General features: G+C 35.3%; 1 protein-coding gene across 14 annotated transcripts in view; it reads left to right on the top strand.

The window, feature by feature from the left end:
- Positions 1 to 16,784, top strand: part of CHD9 (chromodomain helicase DNA binding protein 9) — a 244,096-nt gene that overhangs the window by 207,556 nt on the left and 19,756 nt on the right. For 9 of the 14 annotated variants that reach the window (XM_073795587.1, XM_019932510.3, XM_019932504.3 and 6 more), the window contains 9 exons: positions 1,897 to 2,000; positions 2,507 to 2,624; positions 3,270 to 3,327; positions 6,918 to 6,960; positions 8,099 to 8,318; positions 10,951 to 11,153; positions 13,116 to 14,024; positions 14,970 to 15,133; positions 15,882 to 16,154. In XM_073795587.1, the coding sequence (XP_073651688.1) occupies positions 1,897 to 2,000; positions 2,507 to 2,624; positions 3,270 to 3,327; positions 6,918 to 6,960; positions 8,099 to 8,318; positions 10,951 to 11,153; positions 13,116 to 14,024; positions 14,970 to 15,133; positions 15,882 to 16,154 (2,092 nt within the window). The remainder of the gene's footprint in view (positions 1 to 1,896; positions 2,001 to 2,506; positions 2,625 to 3,269; positions 3,328 to 6,917; positions 6,961 to 8,098; positions 8,319 to 10,950; positions 11,154 to 13,115; positions 14,025 to 14,969; positions 15,134 to 15,881; positions 16,155 to 16,784) is intronic. The other 5 variants (XM_019932512.3, XM_033845481.2, XM_073795588.1 and 2 more) reach the window with 4 other exon arrangements.

The following is a 16,784-nucleotide window of genomic DNA, read 5'->3' as shown; positions in this document are numbered from 1 at the left end:
AAAAAAAAAAAAAAATGGTTCTGAAGAACCTAGGGGCAGGACAGGAATAAAGACACAGATGATGTAGAGAATGGACTTGAGGACACGGGGAGGGGGAAGGGTAAGCTGGGAGGAAGTGAGAGAGTGGCATAGACATATATACACTACCAAATGTAAAATAGATAGCTAGTGGGAAGCAGCCACATAGCACAGGGAGATCAGCTCGGTGCTTTGTGTCGAACTAGAGTGGTGGGATAATGGAGGGTGGGAGGGAGACGCAAGACGGAGGGATATGTGTATATGTATAGCTGATTCACTTTGTTATACAGGAGAAACTAACACAGCATTGTAAAGCAATGATACTCCAATAAAGATGTTAAAATAAATAAATATATATTTTTTAAAACCCATGAGGTATATATTTAGTGCCTTTTACTCTCTAAAAACAGGAAAAACCTTCCACCTCAGATGACAGTCACAATATTTTGAGCTTTAGAGTGCTACCTGATGATTGGTAAGAGGAAGTACAGTATCTGACCCACTTTATTTTTCCCTGTTTGGCATCCTGTCTCTGGTGTTCTTTCCTCTTTCTTTTGTCATTCTGTGCTTCTGCTTCGTTTAATCCTGACCAGGAATGCAATAAAAAATAAATATCTTCTTTAACTGTATTTTTCCTCATCTATTTTTCAGCTTTTGCCATATCACCGGAAAATCTCTCTTCCTCTTTCTCTGTTTCTGCACTAAGCTAAGAAATATTGTGATTGTGACACTTCTGTTTTTAAGCAAAATAAAGTATAATGAGGTGTGCATTTAGAGTATTGAAAATTTTCTTTTTGTCTCCTGGCAAAGCACTTAGGAAAAATAAAAAGTAATTTTTTAATCCATTTTTTATGTTTTATTTACTTATAAAACTTAAAACTTTTTAATTGTCAATTATTTCAACTATATTAGTGGTTAACTGTTGGGTTCTTGTGGACTAGCCCAGGAATATATTGACCATTTATCAGTTTATATCTGTATGAAAATTTATTTGCATTCCCAAAGACAACCAACTTACAGATGAACTTTTGCCACACAACTTAGTTATAAGAAACGCTTCATTTCTTCACACCTATAGTCCTTTCTTAATTAATTTATAAAATTTATGGTGCCACGATGAAGAGATGAAATTCTACTTAATATAATTTGTGTTAAGTTTTTTATTATATCTCTGATTCTTTGGAAATTGATAATACATTAATGTCATAGGGAAAATCTCAAGTAGAATATTTGATTCCCTGAGGTAATTTACCCTATCCAATCTCTTTGACTGTTGAATACAATATAAGAATGATGTGTATTTATATCAAAATTAATGATACTTATTTGCTAATCCTTGTCAAACATTATTAACTCTTTGCTAGGCTTCCTTTACTGGTAAGCAGTGCTTAATTTTTCAGTGTGACTTTCCTAGCAATAGTGGTCTAAAAGAGACATAACTTGTTTTACAACCTAGAGCCATTCATTTGCTTTTTTAGGGCCTCAGTCTCCTCATATACAAAGTGAAATTTTTGACCCAGATGATTTTTGCCAAGTTGTTTGCTGACATAAGACTCTGCTTTCTGATAGAACCTTTTGTCTATATCTGAAGGAAATTAGTGGAAAGAATATGATTCCTTAAGAATAAAGTAAACCTGTTGAAACTTATTTCTTCTGTTGCACTTAAGAATATCAATTCATTTTATGGTACCTTTGTTGTTATTGTGCAGTTTTATAATTTTAATATGTGGTAGTTGTGGAAAATTTTTTTAAATGAAATAAAATTGTATCCTCTTTTTCTTAAAAACCACAATGCTTTTTAGAAGCTATGTAAAACTTTGCCCCCTCTTAGACTTGTTTATAGTAACTCATAAAGTCATATCATGATTTTTTTTTAAGTGACATTGATGTTTGGGTCCCAGAACCAGACCACTCAGAAGTTCCTGCTGAATGGTGGGATTTTGATGCTGATAAATCACTCCTTATTGGAGTTTTTAAACATGGTAAGTGAGAAGTAAGATAGGTAGAGTCTTCATCTACGTATAGTGTAATTCAGCTACTTCTCAATTTATTGATTTCCACTTACAGCTTTATTCCAGTAACACCCATATTATTATATACATCATATAAAGCATACACTCCCAAGCTATGTTTGTCAGTCACTACATTTCCTCATGAATGGGTGGCATATGTGAACTGCTTCTCTTGGACGTAAGTCTCACATAACGTCCCCTCTCAAGAAGAGTTTTTATGTGAAATATGTTATGTGTGGTCAGTTTTTCCTCTTTTCCTTTTAACTGATATATTTAATCTAGATTTTTAAATATACATATTGCCAGACCATGTAATGTTTGTGATAATTTCTAGAAAACATGTTTAACCTATGTCATTTTAATATATGGTCCCTTCAGTCCAGAAATATCACTCATCATAAATATGAGGAATGCTTACATTTATATTTTTTTCTTCTTTTTATCCTTTTTACTTTCATAATTGGTCATCCCTCTAGGTTATGAAAAATATAACACTATCCGAGCAGACCCGGCATTATGCTTCTTGGAAAGAGTGGGAAAACCTGATGAGAAAGCAGTTGCTGCAGAACAGAGGGCGAACGATTATATGGATGGGTACGTGGATTTCAGAGTCATGAATTCTCCATATAGCTCTATCAACATCAGCATATTCTATGTTGGTGATGTTTCTCTTTAAATAGTGTAGCAGTACGAGAATTGGAGTTTACAATTCAAAAGAGCTAATGATACTCTAATAAGTTAGCACTTGTCTAACAGAGTGCAATGAAGGAAGAGACCGGACCTTCCCCACACCCATTCTTTTGATGAGTCCTTCGTTTTTCCATTCTTAATGGTCATGGCAATTAAGACCAAAATTTTAGGGACCTAGGAGGGAAGAAGAAAGCTAAGCATATTACAACTGAAGAGAAATATGATGATGTTCATTATACCTATTATGAGGCCTTTTTTATTACCTTTCTTTTCTTACCAAAAGAGAAAAGTAAGAGACTATGTTAAGGTTAATACCACATTTATAAGTGAACTTGGGAGTAAGAGTAAATTAGAACTAGCTTTCTTCTGACTTGCCATGTAAATAACCTTCACGCTATTAGGCTTGGGCTCCTCTGGCTGAAGAAGAGACTTCAGTCGGACCATTAAAACATACGAAGAAGTCCTTCCAACAATACCCCATTTGTTTGTCCTACCACGAGAAATTTGAAGTTCAGTACGATAATTATAGCATTTGTTGGTATTTAACAGGGATGTGGAAGATCCAGAATACAAACCTGCCCCAGCTATCTTTAAAGATGATATAGAGGTATGCTTTGGATCATGATTTTAAATCCTCGAATCTAGTTATCCATGTTTTCTTTTGCTTGCTATTTCTTTTGTATGTTTTTCCTTCATACATTTTCATTATGCATCATTTCTTAGAACATTAGCTAAGTTAGTGACTAACTTAGGTTGCCAGACATCACAAATAACCATTCAGAATTTGCTTGATCTCGTCTTCTAGACAAGCTGGAGGCTGGTTTGGACATATGAATGAAATGGGGATTCCCAACATGCTACACTGCTAGGAACCAGAGAAACACAGTGTTCAGGGGCAAAATCTCAAAGCAGAATAAGAGCTAGATACTAAAAGTACACAGCAACAGATAAAGCGATCTGAAGTAGAGGTGGAGCCCAGAGGAATTCTGAGCTGCTAAAGCATAGTTCTAAGTGTTCTGTTTATAGAAAGTCAAAAGGAAGAAAAAGAGTTGGTTGAAAGTACAGAATATAATCTGTTGGGTTGGGAAAATGATGTTAAAAGAGGAGAAGAATTTCTATAATATTTGTGAGAATATAGTAAAGACTAGACAGTGCTATGGCTGTCAGGTAGGGTTTGTTGGTCTTGGTTGCCAAGGGAATTGGATATTGAGGAAGAAAGATGAGGCTTAGGCCAGTGTGTAGCAGTGAGAATGAAATCCAGTAAAGTCAGAACCCTTAAAGGGTAGTACCTTCTGCCAAACAGCACAGGGAAACAAGTAAATTTATCTCAGCATGGTTTCTGGGTAGGGAGAAAATTGTTTCCCCTGAGAATTCATAGCCATAGGCCTGCCTTCGCTTGAGTTTATGGTTTGATTTCTTTTACTTAATCTGCATGGTCCAGGAACTCTCAAGGCAAAAATGTAATATAAAGAGAGATCCCAAGCTGGTAATACCCTTGAGGTACTTGGTAAAAAGAACAGTTAGAAGAAACGACTTCAATCTAGATTACACTTGAGTCTTGAAGATAAAGCCCTCCATAAAATGAGGTCAAAATCCAAAAATTTTTAATTTATGAGGAGCAATTTACCATGAGTGAATGTTAGCACTATAACAAAGAACAAGATTAGATCTTTAAGAATTTCTGTTAATATATCTCCTGAAATAGAAAATAAATAAAATTTTAAATGATTAAAGACATTAAAGAAAGAACTAGGAAAAAAAGAAAGACAAGATTTTAAATGACGATGGACATATGAAAGAGAATTATATGTAACTTTAAAGGTGGAAAATACTGTCGTTGAAATTTAAAACTCAACAAATAAGTTAAACATCCTGCTGGAGAAACAGATTAGACACAGCTCACGAGAGAAGAAATTATTTAGAAAATAGAGGAAGTTATCCATAATGTAGCGTGATGAATCAGTTTGAGCCAATCAGGAGAGAAAAACCACATAGTAATTTGAACAGGAAAGTTTAATGTAAAGAGCTATTGACTATAATAGGGGGGTTGAAATACTGAGTGGCAAGAACTTGAAAGAATACAGGAATAGTCACTATTCCTAAGGCTGAGATACAGCAGCCAAGGAAGGGTCCTGTGCCCACCAGGGCTGAGGTTCTGACCTTTTGGGGAGGGTATGACCACAGCTCACTAGATGGAAGAAAAGTTGTTGTGCTGCCACACCTGAGCAACTTGCTGGAAATCCACCCTCTAGGGTTGCCAAGCTTTTCTTGGGGAAGTGTCACACCGGAGGCATTCCACTACAAAACCACCCAGGGGGAGGTTGCTCAGGAGAAGCTGCCAGGCAAGAGGTGCTAAAGAAACTGCATGAACTGCAAGAGCTGGGCACTGAGGAAGCTGCATGTGCTGTAGGAGCTGAGCAGTGGAGGAGCTCACAGCAACCAGGAAGTAAAATGCCTTTCTTCTCTAGCTCCCACTACTGACAAAGCTTAATATCACATTGGCTGGCTAAGAAAAAATAAAGAGCCTAGATCCGTTTTTTTTTTTTTTCTTAGAGCTGGCAAAAGGTATGAGAGGCAGTAAATTTAGAGTTGAGAGGCAACAAACCGAAAACCAGTACAATGGAGTATATAAAAAATCTTTTTAGATACGAAGAGTATATATAGCATGATAATGTCCGGTGTATGTCTAATAGGCATTCCAGAGGGACAGACTAGAGAGCATAAGGGAGAAGCCCTATTTTAAGAGTTAACAACTGAGAATTCTTCAGACTTGATGAAATACATGAATCCTCACATTCAAGAAGTAAAGTGAATCTTGCAGGGATAAATGAAACTAAATCCACTTCAAGAAACATCCTGGTGCAATTACAGATATACCAAACAAAGAGAAGATGTTTTTTAAAACAACCACAGGAAAAAGACCCACCTACAAAGGAATGATGATAATTCTAACTTAGGGCTTTCTAAAACAAAAGTAGAAACTAGTAGTCATTGGAATAAAAACTTAGTTGGTAAGCTCCTTGACATAGGTCTTGGTGATGAGTTTTTTGAATCTGACACCAAAAACAAAAGCAAAAATAAACAAGTGCAACTACGTCAAACTAAAAAGCTGCACAGCAAAGGAAATCATCAATAAAAGAAAAAGGCAACCTACTCAATATGAGAAAATATTTGCAAATCATACATCTTATAAGGGGCTAATATCCAAAATATATAAAGAACTCATACAACTCAATAGCAAAAAAACCCAAACGATCTGATTAAAATATAGGCAGAAGATGTGAATAGACATTTTTTAGAAGAAGACATATAGATGGCCAACAGGTACATGAAAAGTCTCTACATCATTAATCATCAGGGAAATGCCAGTCAAAAAAACAATGAGATATCACCTCACACCGGTTAGAATGACTATTATCAAAAAGACTAGAAATAACAAGTATTGGCTAGGATGTGGAGAAAAGTGAACCTTGTATATTGTTGGTGGGAATGTTAATTGGTGCAGCCACTGTGGAAAACAGTATGGAGGTTCCTCAAAAAATTAAAAATAGAGCTGTCATATGACCCAGCAATCACACTTACGGGTATTTATCCCCCAAAAATGAAAACACTCATTTGAAAGATATATGCAGCCTGATCACATGTGGTTTGAAGTTTTATTTACAGTAGCCAAGATGTGGAAATAACCTAGGTGTCCATCGATAGACAAATGGATAGAGAGATTGTGATATATATATATATACACATATATATATATATATATATACACACACATACACGTATATTCATATATATGTGTGTGTGTATATATACACAATGGAATATTATTCAGTCTTTAAAAAGAATGAAATGTTGCCATTTGCAACAACATGGATGGACCTTGAGAGCATTGTACTAAGTAAAATAAGTCAGAAAAACACAAATATTGTGTGATGTCTCTTATATGTGGAATCTAAAAAGAAATTTTTTTTAACTAAGTTGATAGATAAAGAGAATAGATTGTGGTTGCCAGAGGCTTGAGGTTAGAGGCAGGATGGAAATGGGTGAAATGTTTTTGGTTTGGGTTTTTTTAGTTTAAATAAATTGAATTTTTAAAATTCTATTGCAAAAGAAAGTATTCTATTATAAAGAAAATCGATTCTCTTATTATATCTTGACCCAGTTACCCTGTGACAAATTTCTGTTTTCTTTTAAAAGGATGATGTTTCCTCACCAGGAGATCTTGTTATAGCAGATGGAGGTAAATAGCATTTATTTCTTTACTTAGTATTATTGTAAATTAACATTCCCATGATACCATGAGATCAGTAAACTAATACACTTCTGTATGTCTCAAATGTATGTGAAATTTATTGAAGACAGTTGCAATCATTATAGAACATAGTTGATTGGAAATTTAACAATATTTTTAGTTGTAAATCTTTACGCAGTGACTCACTGAATTTTTATAGAATAGGAGTTTTGATGCTTTTGTGGCTTGATTATTACACTGGTATGTGACATTTCACCATTAAACACACCATTAGTGTTAATTTAATAATCCGTTTCTTATTTGTTCATACACACATTGAGAAACATTCTTTTATCACTCAGTTTCTACAGACTTTTCTGTACACGGTCTTGCTTCTCCTTCCTTCTGATATCAAGATAGAAACGTACTGTCACTAGAGTACATTCATTCCCAGCTGGTACCCAAGGGGAATAGTGCCTCACCTTCCTGTAATTCAACTAGGAATAAAGGAGTAGTTTTTCCTTCGCATGAATGATTACCACTTGATTATGGTATATATGGTTATATTACACTGTAGAAATAGAGAGTTAGATCTTGCACTTTTATTAGGTGAATGAAAACTTAAAAGTTATAACATTGTCATATTGAATTTTTTAAAATATATGTTCTTCCCTGATGACTTTTTACCTGTTTCATTCTAATTAAATTGAGATAAACTTAATACAGAAAGCTTTAATTTGAAGAGTTTATAGTGTTCAACTTCTCAATGGATTTCAGTTGGACTTTTAATTTATTTAAGTTAAGGCATTGAGTATTTGCCTTCCAGTAAGATATGTTAGACCTGGAAATGCAAGAGTTGTATTTTCTGTGCAGATGAAGTTCTCTTTAAATATATAACATTGTAGTTCTTTATTCCACCGTGACCTACTCTTTGAGCTTGCTCTTAAAGTTTGTTGTAATTTTTAGAGCTATAGTTAAAACTTTTTTGAGAGGTTTGTTTTGTTTTTGTTTTTCATATAATCAGATTGGAAGAAAAAATTTTAAGTAGGGAAATTTTGCTGCTTTTGTGAACTTCATGACAGTATCTGTTTAGTTTTTGGGTTTTAGTTTTTTTTTTTTTAATTGACATGAGTTTCTTTAAATGTAGATGGTCAACTGATGGAGGGTGATAAAATTTATTGGCCTACTCAGTCAGCTTTAACCACACGTTTGAGGCGTCTCATCACTGCATATCAGCGTACTAATAAAAACAGACAAATCCAGCAGATACAACCTACTTTCTCAGTGCCTGCCAGTGTTATGCAGCCTCTTTATGAAGAAGCCACTCTTAATCCTAAAATGGCAGCCAAGATAGAAAGACAGCAGAGGTAAGACAATAGCACTAAATTTTTAATATATAGTATCTAAATATAGTGTTCATTCTGAAGTCTGTTAGGGTACGATTATCTCACGTTGTGAAAAACGTATGTAGGTAGAGAAGTTGGTCAAAGCAAAATGCTTTATGCATACCTACACATGTATATAAATATATGTACACACAAATATGGTTAAGCTAATACAGATTATTGCATTTTATAGTTATTAGTCCATACTTTATATTTAATCATTATTTTGTCATGTTTATGAACAGTGAGGTATGGGGAAAAATGAAGGTGCAAACTCAAGAATTAAATTATCAATGAAACGTATGTTTAAATTATATGAAATAAATTCCACTGTATCTTACTTTACATGATGACATTAATGAAATATAAGAATGTATGGAAGAGAAGTTCATCTATGCTTTTTACAGAGGATGAACCCTTAAAACTACTGATGTCAAAGGGGAACAAATAGTAGTAGAACTTCTTCAAGAGGCTTGTTAGGAAGACAAGCAAACTTCTCTCATCCCAAAAGCTTTAACTTCTTAAAAAGGAAAGAATATATGGAAAAGAATAAGAAAGTTTAACAATAACCTGGCGTCCTTATTAAACCTGGATCTTTGAATTTTTTTCTGAAAGATAAATCATTGTTCCTTTGTTTCATTTGCAACACATTCATTGTAACCAGAATTTAGTCTGACACTTAAGATTTTAGCTATCCTAGACGTAATCTTCAAATACTCCTACCTATGTAAATTTACTGTTTCAGTTATCTATCGTTGCATAACAACCCACCCCAAAACGTAGTGACGTAAAAACAACATCAGTTTTTTGTTTGTCACTATTCTGTGGGTTGACCAGATGGTTCTTCTGCTTCCCGTGGTGTTGGCTGGAGGGAGGTGAGGGCTGGAAGGTCCATAATGGCCTCACTCACATGGTTGGCAGTTGGTGTTGACTGCCAGCTGGGAGCTCAGATTCTAAGAGGGAGCATTCCAAGTGGCAAAGGCAGAAGCTGCAGATTTCTTAAGACCCAGCCTCTGCAGTTACAGAGTGTCACTTCTGCCACCTACTGTTGGTCAAAAAAAATCACAGGGCCAACCAGAATTTAAGGGAAAGGAAAATAGGTTGCATCTCTCGAAGCGAACTGTGGCAAAGACTGTGACCATCTTTAATCTACTGCATACATTTTCCCTTGCTCTGGCAGATCTGGATAATCTTCCTAAAGTACTAGTTTTATCATGATATTCAATGGCTCTTTATTTAGTATAGGGATAAAGTCTAACTTCTTAATTAATTCGAGTCTCTTCAATTTAGGCCTCAGCATGCATTACTAATTTTATTCTCTCCTATTCCCTCTGCCTGAATGCCCCACTGAGTCTTGACTCAGTATTCTACTTAAGTTGTTGCTATCACCCAGAACACCCTTCTTCCTACTTTTTAGTCCATACCTTGCCCTACTACTCCTTCAGAGTTCAACACGTGTTCTATCTCCTCTATTAGTTTTTTTCTCAACCAGACTAGCTCACAGTATTCTCCCTGCTTTCTGCACTCATATAGCACTTATCTAAATAAAACTAGTCATTTTCAAAATAATAAAAGATACTGTAATGGCATTCATCTTTTCCTTTCCATGTCTTACCTTTCTAACTTGTAAATTCTTTGAAGGTAGGTGTCATATTTTTTTGTGTCCTATGTAATCCTTGAATTTATCCTTTCTTTTCCATTCCTACTTTATCACTCAGGTACAAGGTTCATATGACTTGATTGGTTGGTTTCCCAGAATGACTATTTTTACATCATCATTAACCTTCTTAATGTATCATCATGATAAAAATGGCCTGTTAATGTTTTTCAAAGGTCTTTCTCATATGCTTTTTCTCATTACACAACAAACTTGTGATTGTTAACCAGGGAAAAGATTCTACTGTGTTTGTAGATCTATGGTGTGTGAGGATATTACCCTCTTAAAGTATCTTCAGGAACTTGCAACTGAATAGAGACTATCTTTAGCCAGACATTTAGAGTGTTTTATAAACTGACCCCAAGCCTATCTTCCTCTGTCCCCAATATGAGCCTTCTCCTTTTCAATCTGGAATAGTCATCATCCCCTTAAAATGTAAATTACTTCCTACTTTGCTTATTCTGTGCCCTCTTTCTAGTTTCCTCCCTTAATCTTAACCGTGTTCCATCTTAAATGCCACTTACTCTGTGATGCCTTTCTTCATCACTCAAGTTTGAACAGATCCTTCCATCTTCTGTGCTGTCCTAAAATTCATGGTTTCTATAATACATACAACTGTAAAATGCTACCTTATACTGTAAATATGTTTGAAATGTTTTATCTTTTTCCCAAAGGGAGGGTCGTCATATCCTATACAATCTTGTATCCCATGCATATTTTTTTGCACAGTAAGTATGCAAAAAACTATTATTGTCTGAAGGAAAAGAAGCACAGTTGGATAGATGAGTCAGCTGGCATTTTAAAATCTATTTCTAAGGAAATAGCCCTGGATTTAATCCTTTAAAGTGTTAGGTACTTGAAATGGTTTTAAATTTTTATTATAGTCATTGTATTTTGCATTAATATTTATTTACTTCCGTGAGAAATGTGACTTTTTCTTTAATCTATTCAAAATAGATGGACAAGAAGAGAAGAAGCTGACTTTTATAGAGTTGTATCTACATTTGGAGTGGTGTTTGATCCTGACAGAGGCCAATTTGATTGGACAAAATTTAGAGCTATGGCTAGGCTACATAAGAAAACCGATGATAGTTTGGAGAAATATTTGTATGCATTCATGTCTATGTGTCGGAGGGTTTGTCGTCTTCCTTCCAAAGATGGTATGTATAAAATTTCTTTTTTTCCTCGTTTCAATCAAAGAAGCAAAATTAGTAAAATTCAGAAATTTCCAGCTATTTTATTTTAGTACTGTCTAATTCAACATTTCACCAGTTTTTCTGAATTGTAAATAAACTCTGCTCAAAGATCCTTTACTCCTTAATTCTACTATTGAAATGAGATCTAAAGAGAATAAAGGTACACATTTAATTTTGAGAAAATAGTGTTTTTATTAGATTTAGATTTATGATTGTGGGAGGTGGAAGATAAAGGATAGCTTTTGGTAAACAGAACTAACGTGTGTTTTTAGTCCATCTTATAGGAACTGTGCTTAGAGGGCTTATTTACACAAGTAATTTTGCAAGAAGTGAGGCCTCCACTCAAAAGACATTTTAAAGAGTTTTAGTAGGAAAAAAACACCCAGGGCCTTCAAAAAAACAAAACGAAACGAAAACAATCAGAGCTGCTAATGCTCAGCTAAGGGACTATTCTGGGGTGAATTTATTGTTTTTGAAGCCCATGTAGGGATTTTCCATATATCCCTCACTCTTCCCTAATGTTAAAATCTTACATGACTATAGTTATAGTATAATTATTAGCCCAATCAGTACAATACCATACTAAATACCTATTCAAATCTTACTAGTTTTTCTACTGATGTCCTTTTCTGTTCCAGGAGCCCACATTGTATTTGGTGTTCTTTCTCCTTAGCCTCCTGCAGTCTGTAACAGTTCCTCAGTTTTGGGGTTGTTGTTGTAGTTGTTGTTTTCTTTAATGACCTTGATACCTTTGATCAGTTTTGCCATAAACCCCTCAATTTGGATTTGTCTTGTGTTTTCACACAATTGGATTGAGGTTATGCCTTTTTTTGCAAGAATACCTCAGAAATGATGTTGTGTCTTTCTTGGAATGTAATGTCAAGGGGTTCATGATGTCATTATGTCTTATTACTGATGATGTTGCCCTTGATTCTTTGGATTAGCTAGTTTATGCTGCATTTTTCCAGTGTAAAATGGTTATCTTCTCCCCTGTAGTTAACAGATATCTTAAGAAGATACTTTGAGACAACACAGATCCTGTTCTACTCAAACTTTCACCCATTGATTTCAGTAACCATCAGTAGATCTTGTCTGCAACAGTTTTTACTATGCAGTTCTCCTGCAAGGAAAAGCTGTTCCTTCTCCCTAGTCTACTTAATTATTTATTCATATTAGTATTTTTTCATGTGGGTATTTATTTTTTATTCTGTAGGTTATAATCCAGTACTATCAGAATTCATTTTGATGTTCAAATTGTTCCACATTTGGCCATTAGTAACTCCTTCAGGTGGTCTCTACATTATTTCAACAAGCCTCTATCTCTTTTTGAGTACTTCTCAACTGCCAGTATCTCTGCTCACAAAGATAAGACCTCATCAAAAGGAACAGAGTATGGTCTGATGTTAAAACTGAACTATCTCAGGCTGGTAGTTCATACACTGTTTGACAATTATTCCCATGTTTCCATCAAATTTTAAGAAAGCCTTTGTTGTCCCTGTGAGTTCACTGTAATGCCCTGAGTTACCTCGGTGCAGTTAAGGATATGTGGACTTAGGTTTGCTTATGGGGTGTTAATTTAACAGATTTAATTTGTATTTATAAATGAATTTGAGTGCTTTTCTCTTTAAAACACATTGACATTAGCTCATAGGGAATTTCTTAAAAGTAACTTCCTAGTTACATTAACACACCTCCAAAATAACTTTAATATTTTACTTAACTTTCTGTAGATCCAGTGTTATATGTTACGTGATTTTTAGTACTTCTTTCTAAAATTTATATTTCTCCTCATTTAAAAACGTTAAAAAGAAATTCTGGAAAGTATACAATGATATTGAGTAGAGGTGCATTTTAGAAGTTGCTTTATTTGTTATAATATAATGAAGTATCTTTGAGTGTAATATGTTTGTTCTTGTTTCAATGTAGAATTGGTGGATCCAAATATTTTTATCCAGCCAATCACAGAAGAACGTGCTTCTAGGACTTTATATCGCATTGAACTTCTAAGGAAAGTAAGGGAACAGGCCCTCCGACATCCACAGTTGTTTGAGCGCTTGAAGCTTTGCCATCCAAATCCAGACTTACCAGTCTGGTGGGAGTGTGGCCCTCATGATAGGGACTTGCTCATTGGAGCTGCTAAACACGGGGTGAGCCGAACAGACTATCACATTCTTCGTGATCCTGAACTCTCATTTATGGCAGCTCAAAGGAACTACAGTCAAAGTAAGATGGCTCATTCAAGGACTTCTACCCCACTTTTACAGCAATATCAAGTAGCACTTTCTGCTTCTCCTCTTACCTCTCTACCTAGGCTCCTAGATCCTAAAGGTATTATTCTAGAGGATGTGAAAGTTAAAAGTGAAAACCTTAAAGAGGAGCCTCAGTTTTCTGAAGAAGAATCTATGACTTCTGAGGAAACCAGGACACTAATAAAGTCTGAGCCTGTAAGTCCAAAGAATGGTGTTTTACCACAGGCTACTGGAGACCAGAAATCTGGTGGAAAAGGTGAAACAGACAGACGCATGGTTGCAGCCAGAACAGAGCCTCTAACTCCAAACCCAGCTTCTAAGAAGCAGCGAGTCCACAAAAGAGGATCAGAGTCTAGTTCTGATTCTGACTCTGATTCTGAGAGATCGTCCTGTTCTTCCAGATCATCTTCTTCTTCGTCTTCCTCTTCTTCTTGTTCCCACTCTCGATCAGGCTCTAGCTCTTCTTCTTCCTCCTCTTGTTCTTCAGCATCATCTTCATCCTCATCCTCGTCCTCCTCTTCCTCATCCTCCTCCTCATCTTCATCAGAAGAAAGTGACAGTGAAGAAGAGGAAGTCCAAAAGCGAGGTATATGCATAAAGTGCTTTTTCTATTTTAAGACGGCATTTCACATGAAAATGAAAAGAATTGATTTGGATCACTTAAGCATATTTAAATTTTATGTGTACAGATTTTCTTAGAGAAGGACTACTGAAAACGCAACTAAATTCCTGGTTCTTACTCCGTATTCAGTATTCACATTGCAAAATGGGTTAGTCAAACCGGATTAGCGACTTGGCACAGTAATTTTATTACTTTGTGATTGCCTTAAATTTAGTATTACATCTTGCCTGGAACAAGTTGATCAGTGAACAAATAAAGGTAATATTTTATAACAGCCACCAGTCCGACTTACAAGAGTATCATAGGCCCTACTTGGCCCTACTTAGAAAGATCTAGCATAGGAACTTCAGCCTGTCGGTAGTGTTAGGTGGTCCTCTTCTGCGGGTGTCCTTATAGCGCTCTAACAGCTCAGGAAATGAGTCAACATCAAGTGGACACAGGAGCCACTGTGATACCCACAAGAGTGAGAATCTCCTGTAACAACTCCAGAAGCATGACTTTCAGGGTTACCACAAGGGACATGCCCAATTATGAGAGTCCCCTCTTTAGAGAATGATAGCCTCCCCAGCAATATTTGTGTTCTCCCAGTCCAGATACAGTTTACCAATCAGGAGTTTATGTATTTCCAGGGAAACAGACCTAGAGTGTTAACCATGGTTCAAATTTTCATGCAGAAAGGGATGTTTTGTTAACCTTTTTTTCCTCAAACTCCTTTATGCCACTTATTGTGCTTTTATTTCAATTTTAAAAATAATGAGTACTTTATTGTATTCTAGGTGAATTTTTTTTTACTTCTAACTTTTCATTTTCAAATATATCTGAATAATTATATAGGATTTGAAAAGTATATGTAAAATTGTGTTATGCAGTCTTTTTAAAACAGTTATAATTGGTTATGATTATTCTTAGCAGAAGGTACCCCTCACGTGAAAGCCTATGATGAAGAAAGCGTTGCATCACTGAGCACTACCCAGGATGAGACCCAGGATAGTTTCCAGATGAACAACGGGACCCCAGAGTCTGCTTACATCCTGCAAGGTGGATACATGCTGGCAGCTTCGTACTGGCCAAAGGTAAATGAGTAATTTCTTGCTGGAATAGGTCATTTTTTGAGTATTTTTCTATATTTCTTTAATGATAGATATTATGTAGTAAAAAAAAGTCACTTATATGTAGAATGACATTTTGGTGTTAGCATTAAAAGTATCAAATATTACTATCAAGTAAATTAGGTCTACTTAAATGTATGTGTTTCTCAATATAACCCTAGAATATTTAGAAGAAAAGATAATGAATGCTTATGTTCACATACAAGTTAGTATTCAGGTGCTACTTTATGAATTAAGTGCTTTTAAGTGGGTCTTCTTGAAGAAATTTACCAAGCCAGTTGTGACCTAGAAAAAAGGTTCATTTAAGTACATGTACATATAGTGGTGGAAGTTCAGATTGGATTAAGACAGTTCTTCTTCCAGTATGTGACTAGGCTAGTAGAAGAGTACTTACCTTTAGGAGTGAGGTTGGGAAATAAATGGGAGAGGAGAGAACTCTTTACAAGTCTTATGTATACTTCTGAGTTGTTTGAACTTTGTACAAGGAACCTGTGTTACTCTTATAAAAACAAAAGAACAGAAAAATATCTTTATAGTATAATATTTTTTAATGTCACCAATGGGAATTTGTATAGAATTGTAAATGTATGTGAGAATATGTATGCATACCAAATACACATATGTTGTACCAGGGTTAAATCCATCAAGGCTGTGATCCCCAAAGTTCTGACTCAGTTATTAAAATTATCCTTTGATGTTCATGCTTTTCCAGGACCGTGTGATGATCAACCGGTTGGACAGTATTTGTCAAACGGTCCTGAAAGGGAAGTGGCCTTCAGCTAGAAGAAGTTATGATGCCAATGCAGTGGCTTCTTTCTATACCACAAAGCTGCTGGACAGCTCTGGCGCAGCTACAGAATATAGTGAGCCCAGCGTGCCCACTCCTGCAGGTGCTGGCGTTAAAGAAGAACACGATCAGTCAACACAGATGTCAAAGGTGAAGAAGCATGTACGAGAAAAGGAGTTTACAGTGAAAATCAAAGACGTATGTTTATTTTTATTGCCCTAGGACCTGATTGCGATTGCGGTGTGCAGCATGCTTTTCCTGCAAATGGCTGCCTGCTCTTACTCTTACTTCCTTCACATACTTGTTTTCTGGCATTTGGATTGTTTTCTTTTAGATATCCAGGTTATTAAACTTGAATATTCTACTAGAGGAATCATCATTAAATATGTTTTTCTACCTATACTTCTGAAAATAGTCCTTCTGCAGATCAAGATGCTTTCTTAAACAGTCTGACAATTTCTTATTGTTTGGTTCTTTTATATAGTATTCACATGGTATGTCAGTGCACTTCCTGTTTTAAACATTTAGCATGCCCTGTTATCAGTAACATTTTATTGTTCAGTATGATTTTTGAAGCTAAATTGATTACTCAGTGTCTAAAACATGGGTAATATCTTCTAATATGTCATGTGAATAGTGTACACAGAGACATAGGTCAGAAGCTGAAAGGGTTACAATGTGCTAGTCACATGAAAAGCTCTGTTTTGCTCAGAAAAGTATATGTAATACCTGGATGTTTTTCATTTAAGATAGAAATTTTAATATTCATTATAGTAATTGATTAAATGTTTTTCTCCAATTGATGTATGAATAAGAGAACATGATTAA

Source organism: Tursiops truncatus, chromosome 19 (assembly GCF_011762595.2).
Source record: "Tursiops truncatus isolate mTurTru1 chromosome 19, mTurTru1.mat.Y, whole genome shotgun sequence".
Lineage (NCBI taxonomy): Eukaryota > Metazoa > Chordata > Mammalia > Artiodactyla > Delphinidae > Tursiops > Tursiops truncatus.
The sequence above is the reverse complement of the archived record's forward strand: the minus strand, read 5'-3'. Positions and strand labels throughout refer to the sequence as shown.